The sequence below is a fragment of the Melospiza georgiana genome, chromosome 1 (assembly GCF_028018845.1).
Source record: "Melospiza georgiana isolate bMelGeo1 chromosome 1, bMelGeo1.pri, whole genome shotgun sequence".
Classification (NCBI taxonomy): Eukaryota; Metazoa; Chordata; class Aves; order Passeriformes; family Passerellidae; genus Melospiza; species Melospiza georgiana.
The window spans coordinates 40,206,207-40,221,644 of NC_080430.1; the positions used below are offsets into that span (position 1 = coordinate 40,206,207).

Here is a 15,438-nt window from a genome sequence, read left to right on the forward strand (position 1 = left end):
TTGTCTAGGAACTCCAGCGCACCTTCCTTCACTGTTATCCCAAATGCAGAGAAATGTTGCACATTACCAGAGTAATCAGCAGGAAAATAGGGTACTATTCCTGGCTAAACACCCCCAGCTCCCTCAACCACTGCTCATAGGACTTGTGCTCCAGACTCTCCACCAGCTCCACTCCCCTTCTCTGGACCAGCCCAAAAACCTCAATGCCCCTCCTGCAGTGAGAGGCTCAGAACTAAAGACAAGATTTAAGGTACTGCCTCAGCAGTGCCAGGCACAGGGGGACAGTCACTGCCCTGGCCCTGCTGGCCACACTGTGCTGATACAGGCCAGGATGTCTTTGGCCTTCTTGGGCACACTGCTGGCTCATGTTCAGGCAGCTGCCAACCAGCATCCCCAGGTCTCCTTTTCCACCAGGCAGCTTCCTACATGAGAACTCACAGTCAGTAATTCAGAATGCCAGCATATCAAACTAGAGTTCATGAGAAACACCTGCTCTTTGATGATGGCTAATTCAGAGACAATATTTTTTACATTGCTGTCTCTGTCATTCTTGTCCTTTCCAAATGCTGGATTGTGTAAATTGACTTCTTTCATTGCCAGGAGATGTTGTCCATTATTCTTTCTAACCTATAACCAAGATTAAACCTTTGAATACTAAATATAGGATGGGGACAGGAAGAATGGTACTATGGCTACCAGATTAGTTATCAGAGTCCAAAATTTTCTCACAGAATATGTAATCATTGCTTTTTTTGTGTATGATGTGATTAGTAGAAGAACTACAATCCAACAGTACAGGTTAGCAGTACGCTTCTGAACTTGCATGGTATTGGAAGCAATATTATCTGTGCCCAGTGTAGCCTTTCAGATGAAACATACTTGAATTTTTGTGGTTTTACACAGGTTGATTAGCCTTTGCAATAGACAAATGCTGTTAGTGGAAAGGAATTAAGCGAAAATAAGGTAGGAAACCTAAGAGATACACTGGTCAATCATAAAAGTACAACATAGAACAAACAAAATCACAGCAAACACTAACAACAAGCTCAGATCCACAAAGGTCTTTTTGCACCTACATTTCCAACTAAAATTCAAAAGACAGTTGTGCCTAGAACAGGTATTAGACCCTCTTCATGAAGCTTCTCCTCAAGTCTGTAAAATAATAGCAAAAGAAAGGTTGACCTTACATACACTTCCAAAAGCTCCACTGCCAAGGTGCTCTAAAATTGCATCATTGCCTACACGATTTGTGGGTGCCTTATTCTGATTCATGTTCTCAGTACTTTCAGCAATTTGCTTCAATACATTCTCCTAGTCATAAATTACATGACAAATAAATAAATTTAAAATATTTCATGCCTGTCTTGTGCTAAGAATATGCACAAATACAACGTCTTAAAACTATGAAGGTTTAAGGTTTTATTTACCTTTAAAACAGCTACTGACAGGTGGCTAATATGTATGCTTTGATGCAACTCATCTCTAGCTCTATTTGTCAAGACCCAATGATATAGCAGATTTACAGCTGAGCAAACAAAGACTGTCATGAATTAAGATCACTAAGGTAGCAGAAGGAAGATGAAAATTTCATCATTGAAAACACACACAATGGGGCAGTAGAGAAACCGCACAAGAAAAACCATTCTAAGAAAAATATCTGTGAAACTCAGAAAGGATATTCCCATATCTGCAACTCTATTTCATACCAGTAACATTTTCAAAGGCAATGCAGGTAGCAGTATGAGAAGCTAAACAAGGTTTCATAAAATTCTTGTCCAAAACAGACTTAGTTTTCATATGTGATCATTAAGTCCATAATTAATTCATACGACTTCATGTTCAACCCAACTACAGCTGCTTGGTAGCTCTTGTGAGTTATTTCCAACGCATTCTGCTGGAATCTAAAAACCCCAGTGGGCATAAATTAGGCTCCTTACAGTTGTGTGAGGCAACTATATTGAGCATATGCTCCAGTTTGTTAGACTACATGTTAGTTCCATATACCTACCCACCAGGAAGGTTTGTATTTATCTCATCCTTAAGATGAAGGGCATTATAAAATCTCCTTGCAGTAGAAAGGCACCTACTGTACTGAATCTGCCCTCCAATTCCAATCTAGAAGAACTGTCCTGAGACAGATTACAGTAGTATGATTTTTTTTTTTTCCGTGGAAGTGCCCTTCTTTGCTATCCAAGCACACCCACCTGATTAGATAGTGGAGTAGCTATATACACATTTTAGGGGCTATGTCAGAACAAAGGCCATGTGAGAGGCAGCATCATGGAAGCATTCAGCTGTGCTAAGGACTTTGCCAACTAGAGCAGCAGCAGCTGTGCTCATCCATTGTTGGAATCCTGGATGCAGAGAATCTTAAACTTTCTGTGCTGAAAGGCACAGACTTGCAAGAGATCACTGCATTTGACCTGAGGCTGTGGAGAAGACTTCTAAATTTGATTAACAGCACTGGGATTACAGGTATGTAGTTGGTTAGAAGCATGCAATATCACAGGGTGGAAAACTTAAAGTTTGAGGTTTTAGAATATAGAAATAAATATCAAGCAAGATGGAGATTTTAGGGTGGAGGCAGGTTGTTCTTCTCCCCTTCTTCTTCCTGGGTTTGGGTGGTATTTTGTAATTGGACAGAAAAGTCGACATTGCGTGCTTTGAGGTATCAGTTATTGGGTTAAAAGGGAAAATAATCTAGGTGTCATTTCTAATTGGATAGTTTAGTCTTAAAAGACATTGGAAGAAGAGATGGTTAGCCATTTTGTGCCTTGCTAATGAATGGCTGCAGGACTCATGGTTGTGAGGCTGTTACACTGATAAGAAATAATAAATACCTGAGTCTGAACATGAAATACTGTCTCAAGTGCCTTCAATCCTGACCTTGACAGAGCTGGAAAATACAGAGGATCCACAATCCCTGAACCGCTGAGCACTACATTTCCATATCTTAGAGAGACACTCACCACTGTACAGAGCCTGAGAAAAGCTACCAGGTAATTAATTACTACTGATGACTTTTAGCCTAAGTTGACTCTAACCAGTACATTTACGGGGGTAATGACATGCAAAACCAAGAGGCATCCGATGCTTATTTGGCCTATATTTATTCTACACTTAAATTTTCTCCATTTTATACATTGTCTTCATGTATATTATTTAACATTCACAGAAAAATGCTCCAGAAGTAAACAGATATTAGTAGAGTGTCAAGTCTAGGGCAAGTTTCAATGAACATCAAGGCTCTATAAAGGTCTGATGCTAGACAGCATGAAAACGTAGAGGAAAGATTATCACAAGAAAAATATTAACTTTCCTTTACACTATATGAGGTGCCACAAACAATGCAAATCAGAACAGAAACTGAGTCTCTATTTAACTTTCAGTTCCTGGGCTATTGTTTTGTTGTACAGGTTTCCCCTTTAAATATGATTTTTTTTTCTACTGTAGTTCAAAATAAACTTTAATTCATAAAAATCCTCAGGGACTGTTGGGGCTTTCATTGTGCAATGATAATAAAGGGAGTTATCTGTAATAAACTGGCTTTTTCAGCATTCCTTTCTTTGTTTGATAAAATTAGCTTTGCTATTGTATATATTGCATTTGCCTGGAAACAGAAAAAGGTCAGCATTAATAATGCCCCTTTGCATGCAAACCACAAATGAAAATTAATGTTCAGATAAATCAGAAGCTAATAGCAACGGACATGTTCTCAACATCCTATTGCACACCTAAAATATAAGCTTAAACATGTATAAGAATTAAATCATTGTTACATTTAAACTGATACCACAAAAAGAGCCTGTGAACAGATAAAGAAGAAATGCTTCTATCTCTATAGGAGAAGGAAATTGCAGCAATAGATCTCCTGTCATCATGTGGCACCATATTTTGAATTGTCAAGAACAAAATTCAAGTCTTAATAAAAATAAATTGGAGAAACACCAAAAGCAATAGCCTGAGAAGTCTGTCCATGCCTCTAGAATTTTGTGAAAACCATACTGAATTCAGCTTCCATATTCATGCAACCATGTATCCTCCAAGTGTTGTCTCCACTTGGTAGGTCTGATAGATGGGCACTGGTAGATTTAGTTGGAATACTGTTCCCAGTTACTTGACAAGGTCCCTGATGGACACTAGTCTCCTCTTTAGCAGACTTGAAGGGAATATATGTCATCTCTGCAGAGGCCCTTCTGCAATTCCTGATGTTTTCTTCTACTGCTCAGGAAGGCAGAATTAAGCTTAGACCATGATTAAGCTTAGGTTTTGGGCTGTGCAGTAGAGCCATTGAGTCAAACACATTCTGTCTGCTACCAGAATTACTGCAGACTGTTGCCAAGGCTCTGACAAGGACAGAGGACAGACAGACAGGTAAAGAGCAGCTACAGCAGAAGGAAAAGTTCTCAAGAGCCCTTTGACAGCAATGATATAAACCTTTACAGGTTACTCAGATTGACCTCCTTGGCACATAACTGAAACACCTTTTTCCTCTGTTTTTAACCCAAGTGAGTTGCTTCACCTTTCTCACTATGCAACTCTTTAAGTTATATTAGCAAAAAGAAAGAGGTAGGATTTAAAATTACTACAGTGGTATTAGAGGCTGGAACTCCAGTAGAAATGAACATGCTTGAGGCTATTTCCTGATTTGAAAGGGGGATGTTGGCTGGTGTTTAAATAAATAGAGAGGTCTATCTCTTTTAACATAATGACTAGAAGAAGTTAAGTTTGAAACACCTTTTCCAGCTCTGCACATTGTACCATCAATTAAATGATTTACTGACACAACAGTCACCATGCACTGCTGGGGCAATGCAGAAAACCTCTCTGTTAAATCCATTTAATTTAAAAAAATGATATTTTATTTTACTGAAATCAGCCTCAGCCTAAAATATATCATTATATTGTTTAGATAAAAGTTGTCTAAATCAGTAGAGTTTATTGACAATTCTAATGTGCAAAAACAATATTTTTTTCTAGACTTACTTTCATTTATTTTCTCTTAACCATAGTTAGGAAATATTCACAAACCTCTTTCCTGTTCATATTTAAGGTTCTTGTTCTCTCAGTTCCTCCAGGAATACCTCTAGTTGGGTTTTAAGCTAACTTGAAGGCTTTGATTTAACATTTAGAGTTTAACAGCTGGCTAGAGCCTTTAGCTGATATTAATGCCCTTAATATTTATATCTTGGCAAGGTCTGGAATACAGCCAGGGATTTTAAGAATGGCTTATCCCTGGAGACAGAATGGCAGGAAATTCTCTCAGAAATACCACACTCTTATGAAAAGAGAAATAGTTTGTGAAGCAGCAACATGTCAATTTTTAGCTGCATTAGCTTTCTGTAATAAACATCAAGAAATTCAGAATATACATTTCTCAGTTTATTCTGTGATTACTTTTATTTACTATCCTATTTTGAATATGATAAAAGCATGGTAAGAGATGCCAAAATGAACCTTGTCTGAATAAAGCTGTTTATTCTTCCAGACACCTATGTTGATAACCTTTGTGTCCGTGTCTCTTTGTGTAAAACGATAAAGAAACCGAAGTACTAAAATTATAGACAGGCATATTTCCAATCTCTTAAATTATGATAACAAAGAACAACAATTATGTGAAATTATAAATTATAATGCCTTACTTTACTGAATAAAATCTTCCTACTTGTACAACCTGGTAAGCATTAGCCTCATTGAGCACTAGTTCAATAATTGCAGCACAACTAGCTAGAATAAAAATCCAGAAGTAACATTTAGGGCCAATTGACTCTATTGAGAAATCTCCTCCAAAAGGAATTTGCTCCATAACTACAAATGAATCCTCACCTAAATACAAGTCATTAAAATATCACTTTGAAATCATATGATCCATATTGATATTTCATAGAAAATATAAATAGTGAAGAAAAATATGATCAAATAATGTCATACTAAACAGAAAACTAACTAACTAACTAAATAAATAAATAACTCTTTTGTCACTGTTTTTACAGGTGAAGAAATACATATGATTCCCAGATTCTCCATACTTTACGTTTTGCTTCCTTCTAACAAAAGTATACTTTTTGAAAATAAGTGCTGGTATCACTCATTTGAAAATAAACAAATCCAATTTGATGCTCCTACTCCTTAAAGCAGGTGTAATTATTTACAAATTTGTAATATTTTAATCCTTTTGCACAAGTGTATGTAAAGACATAACAGAGTACTAGATCTTATAAACCTACCTGCTTGAAGTGAGCAAGTATTTTCTTGTATCTCATCAGGACTCAGTTCATCTGACAAATGAAGATACCGGATTCTCCCTGCTGCAGTTGCAGTGTTAAAAATGGCTTAATATGTGGTTTTTAACCATTCATGAAGTTCTGAAAATCTGTATGTTTTCATTAAATTAGCTAACACTTTGAAAAAGAAAAGAAGCCTTTAAACAGAAAATTCCTTTACCATCATCATCAATTATATTCACAATTCTAGCTCACTAAATAGGTGTCTGATTAATAGGAGAACTAAACAGACAGTAATGCTGTATTTATGACTTACTCATTATTTAGTTTACACATTAAAAATATGAAAAACACCTTAGGATAACAATGAAATACAAAAGGCTGGAAAAAATATTGCTTATTCATTATGTTCTAAATAGTCCTTTAAATTTTGCTGGTATCACATACAGCTGAACAAGCCAAAGATGCTCTTTCATAAAACAGGGCTTGGTCAAATATATCTTAAAAGAACAAACAGTCTTATACAATTGCCACAATGTTGAGGACTGAAAACCTACTCCTGTAACATATGAAGGAGCTGCTTGATTCTACCCCAGATCCTAATTTCCACAGTAGTCGCAGGAGCTTCACAAACCTGTACCAGAATCCAAACTATACTCCATAGAATTTTGATGCAATCAGAATGGAGCAAACTGAGCAAGACTGGAATTCCTTTGTACATTTTTATTTGCTCTTTGACTCGTGACTCTGCACAAAGGAGTCATAGCAACTCTGTTCTGAACCTAAAAGAAAATCAGCAAGAAATTTCAACAATAACTCCATTACTACTTTGTATTGTCAGTTTTAGAAAAGGGGGGAAAACACAGGAAGTTTAAAAAAGAACAGAGATCTACTATTAAAAAAAAAAAAAAAAAAACCAAAAAACCAAAAACCAGGCAGCCCCAGCCAGGTTGGGAGGTGGCCAGGTGGGCTGCAGTCATCTGTGCTACCATCTTCTTATTAATGGCATTAGTAGTACAAGTAGCACTCATTGCATGGACTTGTGAAGTCCATCTGTGGAACTCAAATAGCCTACTTCCACAGATAACATAAAAATGCATCATTCTTCTCTAGTATAGTTTGAATATTATATTTAGAAAGCGATTGGATATATATCTTAAAAGCTTTTTATAAGACTTTCATTAACTGCAATGAAGGTCGACTTCCCATAGAAAATATGGTTAAGGATATCCATTTCCACTTTAAGCAAAAAGCTCCATGTGTGTTTAATGAAACATGTGAATTCAGATTCATATCTGAATTTAAAATTATCCTTAACTGGCACTGAACTTCACCATCTTCCTGTCTACATTCAAATTCTAACTCTTATCTCTAACTTTTGATTTACATATGGCTCAGCATTTTCTGACACAGAAACTAAATAAAACCTTTTCATATATTAATTTTGTCTAGTCTTAGTCACATATGAGGTCACTTATATGAGTTAAATAGTTAAACATGAAATTTTTAAAACCTCTTCAGAATTTTAAAGGCGATGAGTGATGTATTATCAAATCAAATTTGATAGTCTTTCTGTTTCTCACTAAAATTCAGTAATGCTTTGCTTAGCTGAGATGATTAAACAATTGAAGGAATATTGATGATTTTCTGATGAAGAGGATTTGGAATCTGACTCAGCCTCTGGCATAAACTACAGCAGCTCTAGGTCTTGCAATTTTACTCATTTATATTGGGCATCCCAGGAACTGTCAGGGCCCAGAATGCTTTCCCATCTAACCACTCAAGTCTGCCAGGAGCAAGGAAGAGATGGACCAAGAAAAGTGATTGCGATCACTTTATGATAACATTGTAACTCATTTGCAACTGGAGGCCAACAGTGGAGAGAGAGAGAAGATGGATTACAATGAAACTGCTAGAAAAGATTTTGCTGTATCAGTATGTGACTGAAAATACTCAGGTTTCAGAATTTGACCTTGGTTATATTAAAGTGTCATGTTTTCTAATTCCTCTAAATACACGCATCCTTAAATAAAAAAGTCACAATTTATTTTAACATAATTAATCCACACAAAAAGTCTCACCTGTTAGAGAGAAAATCATATTCATGTAATATCACCAGCAAGTTCTCAACAATCTCACTTATCTCCTCTCTACATTCTGGACTACAAATTGATTATTCCTGGCATTTATATCAGATGAAATTATATGAAAAACACACATTGCTCTTTAGCCTCCTTCTTTGTCCATTTGATGAATTATTTTTCCCCAAGTGTTAAGTAATAATATCAACTTGTGCACACAAGCACTTAAAGCCACAAATATATGCTGGGTCAAGAGAAATAGTGCAACAATTTTCCAGTTTTCCTAGTACAAAAAAAAAGTGAATGCGAATGTGTAAAAATAAAGACACAACTAAATTTTGTGTCTTACTGATAATTAAGGAAATGAAATTAATTTTTAAAAACAACCACAATTTCTATGAACATTTGTAATATACCGCAAACTCTTTATTGCCCAGTCCAAATGTAACACAAAATCCTACATTCCACTCAGTGAAGAAAGTTAAATGAAAGTTGAAAATGTATGTAAAACATCATTTAAATTAACACAGATATTAGAACCAAATTAAACTGAATCAGAGTTTTGGGAAGTCTGGAAGACAGCAGATCAATAACAGCAGTTTTTCTTCTATAATACCATTACAGATGAAAGTTGCTCTGTCCCCCTTTTGGCTACTTTTTTCTCTTTTAATCTTTATTTACCACTAATTGATGAGAAGAGGGCACATATACATGGATTTGACTGCATGAGTTTATTATTTACTACACTGAACAATATTCTACCTGATTATTGTGAGGCACTGTTATATTAAGCTGAGGACAGAAGACTTTCATATGCAGGAAGTCAATAGGAATTCCAGAATCCTGCATGAGGATTGAAAAAACAGAATCTGTGATTCCAGTATTGCAGAGCCATCCACATGAACAAGAAGTCTGCTGCAAAGACCAAAGTTTCTATTTAGTTTCTATTGCTTCAATATAAAATTAAGAACATTTAAGTTTTCCTCATAAAGAGCAGTTTTAATATTCTGTCAAGAGAAAATATGAAAAAGCTTTTGTTAATTATGGCACATTAAGTTGAACCTACCGTTCTACTAAGCTAGTCAGAGCAAGGAGGGCACTAAAAACCACATAACTGTCTCTGGCAAATAATAAATTTACTAAGGTCTGGAAAAAAAAATGAAAAAAAAGGTAAGTAAACATGTGATTCCGTGCAAATATTAAGTATATTACTTTATTTTACGACTCAGAAACATATAAAAATATTTAATGAAAAGTAAAAAATAAGGTATCAAGTCCTTACACAATATGTTAAAAGTCTTAGGTACATTTAAAGTACACTTAAATATACACCTAAATTCTTAGAATACACCCAGTAGGACATGCAAGGATGTTTCTTCTCAAACTACAATTAGTATCTCTTTGACTGCTAAAATGTCTCTATTACACCATTGTAAAAATTTGGTTTTGTGTAACACTTCAGAACACTAACTCAGGCCTCCTGAAGTAAAAAGTTAATATTCAGCTTATATTTAAACAGCACAGTAATTTAAGGGCCTGTCTGTATTTCTGTTCATGATTAATATCTAAGTAAACTCTGTCTAGATTCTCTAAAAATAGATTGTCTGCATATGATCACAATTGCCTTTGTTTTTCTGCAGCATGACAGAATCATGAAACCCTAGTTATACTGATTTTGATCTCAACTGGATCTCAGTTTAGCCACAAACCAGCAATAGTTAATTACAGATTCTTAGACTGATGGTAATGTATAGTAATGGATGTCTGGGTTGACACAGAATATTTAGACACAGAATACTTTACAAGTGAAAAACCACAGCAGAAATTTGTGCAAGAAAACTTTAAAATTTATTTACATTTTAAAAATATATAAAACTATTTGAATCACAGCAAGGTGTAGCTCAGGACAGTGTATACAGGAGCACTACTTTTTATAGAACAAATGTTTAGTCCAAATGTTTACAATCTGTTTCTCTCAACAGCCAATAATCATACATCAGACCAATTAACTTACAGAGAAGAACTTCTTTTTATGATACTATTAATACATCTGTAAAACACAGATATTATCTTACCTTACAAGACTGACAAGGTAAGGAATTTATTTCCACCTACGTCAAATCTGTAAAGCATACTTTATTCTATTAAGTAGCTAATTAAATAAAATTAACAATTTTATAAAGCACTTACTTTATGTGCTCCACTTGTTATATCTTATTCCCTTTGATTTCTAACAGCAGCAAGCTTTTGGAAAATATCTATGGAAGAAAGGAAGACACACAAATTGACTCTCTCACTAATATTTTTATTTTACCAGTCAGATAGCGGAGAAAAATACTGTATAACTTCTTTGAACCATAACTAGCACGATTTACTCTTTTATTTCAATGCTTAAAAAGATACCAATTTCTTAAAGAAATATTACTTATGTAGAAAAACAAGCTGCTCCCTTCTACAGGAATTTTAGCTTTTACTCATGTGATGATGCCTACAGTAAATATACTACTGTCTTACTTAATGACAACCTGAAGTATTTTAAACATTTTAAGGCTCACACAAAAAGTTGTGGGTAGCCTTATGATTTCTGTTATCAGCTACTGTGCCTACATGTCATGTTGACCAACTTGTCTACATTGCGCTGCTCTTCCTTGTAATTGAGATAACAATTTGCTACTGTTTCCATATACTACAAGAAGGGGAGGAAAAATAAAGGATACCATTAAGACAAAAAAGTTTACAGACTTCATAAACCTAGACTGTTCTTCACAAGTAGAGCCTGTAGGTGGTGCATCTGTTTCATGAAAAAAATTCTGTAATGCAATAGTGGTGTAGCTACAAGGTTTAAACCTGTTTCAACATTTAAAAAATAAATTATCAGTATGCTTCTCCCTTTGAAAAGTCATTTGCTACAGTGCAGGGTGACTTTGCTCATCTCCCTTCAAAAGTCTACAGTTTCTTTTGATTGAACCAATTGCGTTGACTTTTCTAATTCTTCTCCCACTTCAGGAGGCATTTCTGAAGTCTCCTAACTAGAAATCCTAGATGAATGCAGCTAGATTATAGGACAGTTGTCTTGAAAACTAGTGAAAAAACCCACACCAACTTCTCATGTGAAAACAGAGAAACAGACTCACTTCTTTCTGTAAACCAAGAATATCCGTACACTGCTTTTTACAGTATATATCATTTTAATCATAATAAACTGACAGGCAACATAATGGACAAAGGTACTATGAGAAATTCTACTTGACCTAGATTTTCAATTCCACCCAGGCTGTGGAGCATTTCCTACAGGAAAATTTAAAAAAAAAAAAACCAAAAAAATTCTTCAGAATTACTTATAATAAGTAGATAAATAAAAACACAGAGGTGGAATGTTAAAGGTTCGTAAACTGGAGCTTTCAGTTTCCTTCAGTAACTACATTATGAGAATTTTACAAATCTTTGTGATAAAGTCAAATACCAAGTCTAGGGCTCAGAGCAATGACCAAGCCATCTGTTATGGAGATTTACAGTTTCCTTGTTAGGGTCAGCAACAACAGATATGACATAAAGAACAACAGAAATTGAGCAAGTTATACAGCAATGGTTTAAAACCACCCTTGAAATCAGTTTGTTTGCAATTCTCATCCTCACATACAGAAATATACATGCATACATGTACATGTGCATTCATAAGAACAAATGTTTTTATACACAAGCACCAACACAACTGTACACGTGGCACTTACAAGCATCCCCTGATCCAAGCAAGAAACGTTTTGACATACTGACCTGGTAGCATGGATCTCTTATTAATAATCTCAGGCAGATTAATAAGATCTAAGAAAATGCATGCACGGAGCTTGAATAACCCATTGCCTGTAAATTAAATATTTAAAACATAAATCAAAATATTTAAAACATAAATCAAATGCAATTTAAAAAGTGTTTAAATACTTACATAAAACAGTTTGATTCAGGATCAATTGACTAGATCATTAGTGAGCTACAACAACTGTTCAACACACTATACCATAGAACTTTTAATACCATTTATACTGAATCACAGTGGCAGCTATAAATAAATTGATTACATTATATGAGCATTACCAGCCATGACTTATTATCACTGGACTGATGAGGGAAAGTACATGCTCATCTGTAAGAACAAACTAACTGTGCTTTGATATAAACTTTTAGTGGTTGAATTGAGGCCCAAAAGAACAAAGTAAATGAGAAACCACAGAGCAAACTTCAGTGCACAAAATACACTTATGCAAAAATATGGGTGCTACAGAAGTAAAAATAGCTATATTTAAAATATTCTTTTGAATTTTCATAATCTATCCTGGCTTTTAAAAATTCTAATTGTATTATGCTAGAAATAAATTTTTATTTAGTTCAAATGTTCTTGAAATAGGATTGTATTTTGATATACAACTTCCTCCTTTATATTTCTCCATATGATTCACCAGCATAAGACATAGCAGAAAATACAAATCAGATTTGCAGAAAGTGTCCAGGGGCAGTAATCCTGCACAAAATACCAGTAAAGGAATCACTATTTCCATTGCCTTTTGAAAGTATATATCCCCATTTTCCTATTTAAAATAAACCTAAAATTAGACATCTTTGCCATATGTTTTTTGTTGCTGTTTTAACTGAGAGGACAAAATTTGTTTGGATAGGTTTCTTGGAAACAGAAAAAGTGTATGGGTCATGGCAGCTCTCTTCCCATTTCATCATTTGCATTTGGGAATGACGCCAACAGCTAAAAATAATTCCATAAAAATAAACGTTTTACAAATAGATACTAACAAACTCTCAGCCCTTTTATGCCAATATTCTGCCCTAGTAATACCATTTATCATTATGATTCCATAATTGGCTACTTCAGAACAGCACAAAACTTTCATGGAAAGAAAACAGCATGCAAAATTTGTAGGTCAGATTTTAAAGTGGCCTGAAGATATTACCGTGGTCGACAGTCACTCCCTGAGCCTGATTAACATTTGAGAGCCCCTTCTACTACAGTTACATTTACAACACACATTACTAGACACACCAGGGTATATCCAGCTTATCTACATATCTACTAATTTATGCTTGTTTCACCAACCTTGCCCGGGTGCTTTTATTCTTAATACAAGAGGCTTGTTTTGCAATATCACTATCACAAAGAACACCAAAGAAAACCAAAATATAAGCCAAGTATGTCACAATGTATAAACAGAACTTGGGAAATCACAGTGTAAGCTATTCTTGGATTTCTGGCAAATGAAGCTGAGCCACTGACCTCCCACTGGTGAATACTGAGTTCACATGTAAAAAAGGGTACCAGATTTAAAAACCACTTAAATAATCTGTTTTAAACTCACTGTCATTTAAATAATCAAAGAAGACACCCCTAGTTCCCCAGTTGGTTGTGAATAAAGGTATAACCAAACCATGTGATGTTTTTAAATTCCTCTAGTAGTAGCATATTAATACCTTTAAGTGCTCTAGGATTCCATCTTTAAACTTCTGTACCACTTAAGGGTTTTTTTAGAAAATGTATTCAGGTTTTAAAAAGGAAAATACAATACACTGCAAAGGAGAATAGTAAAAAAAAATCTAGAAAATACACCTTTTTTCCCCTGAAAATATCTTTCTCTGCCCCCTCTATTTTTGTAAGGTCCTGTACTTTTTCCTCACACAAATGAGAACAGCATAAGAAAAGTTATTACCCTTTCCAATCCTATCATACACAGAAATACAAATAAACACAAACAAATGGCATCAACTCATCTGAATTTTATGGAAACCACAGGCCTTTCACTATAAAGGCAGCAGACCATAAAATACAAACAGAATCAGCGCAATAAATTCGAGAAGCAAATCACAAATTACAGAAGCCATATACAGATGAATGATCAAGAAAACATAGCACTTAGAATTTTGGTCACCCAAGGTATGTCATATACCCAGTCCTGTGTTCTTCTGTCCCACTAACCTGGGCATTGCTCCTCAAAGCCAATACACAAGTGGTGAATTAATACAACCACAAGTGCTGCTGGTAATTTCCACAGAAAGGTGTGTTGTAGCAATATGGGATATTATCCATGCATTTTGCTTCTTCATGGAAGGCAAGAAAGCAGCCTGCCTTCTTGGTTATGAATGTGTTTCATATACTGATCTGCAGGTAAGTCTGTCCTTAACTAATGTTGTAAAGATATCTTGAAACAGCTGATGCTTGGGATGCTTGCTAAAATTTCTCTCATTCTTGTAGGTCACACTAAAAAGAAAAAAAAAGAAAAATGGTGAATTACAAATTAACTTGCCCCAAGAAAGTTTTGCTCTGCTACAACTTAACATTAGCAATAAAAACTAAGAAATGCCATACCAGCAGTTACCATAGAATAACATGATTTCATATTGGCAGACATTAACAGCTGTCTCATGCATAATTTGGAACTATCAGAATGGTATAATTTCTCCAAATAAAGAAATTATGACATTTTAAATGAGTTTATTCACTCTCACTAGTATACTCTGCTGAGTGGAAAAGGTTTAAACTTACAAAGGCAGGAACATAAACAGGTTTGAAAATTAGAAGTACGTAATTCTCATCTCAAATACTGGATTAACATGAAAAGTACAAGTAAATAGTACATATGTAAAAAAACAAATGCCTTCAACACCTCGACAAGGTGATATCATTAGATACATAAAGGTATCTCTCGTTCAGGGATATGAGTGTGTCATGATCAGCTTTAAATTATTTTTACCTAAATTTCTCAAGCTCAACAGCTTCTGTTGATGCTTGGCATTGACCATTGGACTGCTGTTCATCGCTTTTGACATTTTGCCAAGTTCTTGTCACACTAGTTTGACCACTTTCAATATATATAGCTGGAAGCTAAAGAGGGAAGGGATAGTAGTCATGAGGCAAATGCTGCAATTTAAGTTTTCTGAGAACATTATCATGCCAAAGTACGTTTTCTCAAGTTCTGACTTGAACTTTGGACCTAAAACTAGCCATTCTAGAAAACACACGCCTCCTCTGGAAAACAACACTGACATGGTAGAAAACTGATGCAAAGCAAGACTGAAAAACAAGTGCTGAGAGGTAAGTAAAAGGTGAAGAATGACGTCTTTTTAAATTTATGATA

General features: G+C 35.0%; 1 protein-coding gene across 1 annotated transcript in view; it reads right to left on the minus strand.

The window, feature by feature from the left end:
* NEK10 (NIMA related kinase 10) overlaps window positions 1-15,438 on the minus strand; it is an 80,713-nt gene that overhangs the window by 63,942 nt on the left and 1,333 nt on the right. Inside the window, 16 exon segments of the mRNA XM_058019779.1 lie at window positions 490-627; window positions 1,183-1,308; window positions 3,039-3,119; window positions 3,512-3,610; window positions 5,666-5,727; window positions 6,228-6,332; window positions 6,750-7,006; window positions 8,306-8,386; window positions 9,372-9,451; window positions 10,496-10,563; window positions 10,913-10,991; window positions 11,552-11,593; window positions 12,080-12,124; window positions 12,127-12,177; window positions 14,474-14,561; window positions 15,055-15,185. Of these exon segments, the coding sequence (XP_057875762.1) occupies window positions 490-627; window positions 1,183-1,308; window positions 3,039-3,119; window positions 3,512-3,610; window positions 5,666-5,727; window positions 6,228-6,332; window positions 6,750-7,006; window positions 8,306-8,386; window positions 9,372-9,451; window positions 10,496-10,563; window positions 10,913-10,991; window positions 11,552-11,593; window positions 12,080-12,124; window positions 12,127-12,177; window positions 14,474-14,561; window positions 15,055-15,185 (1,533 nt within the window).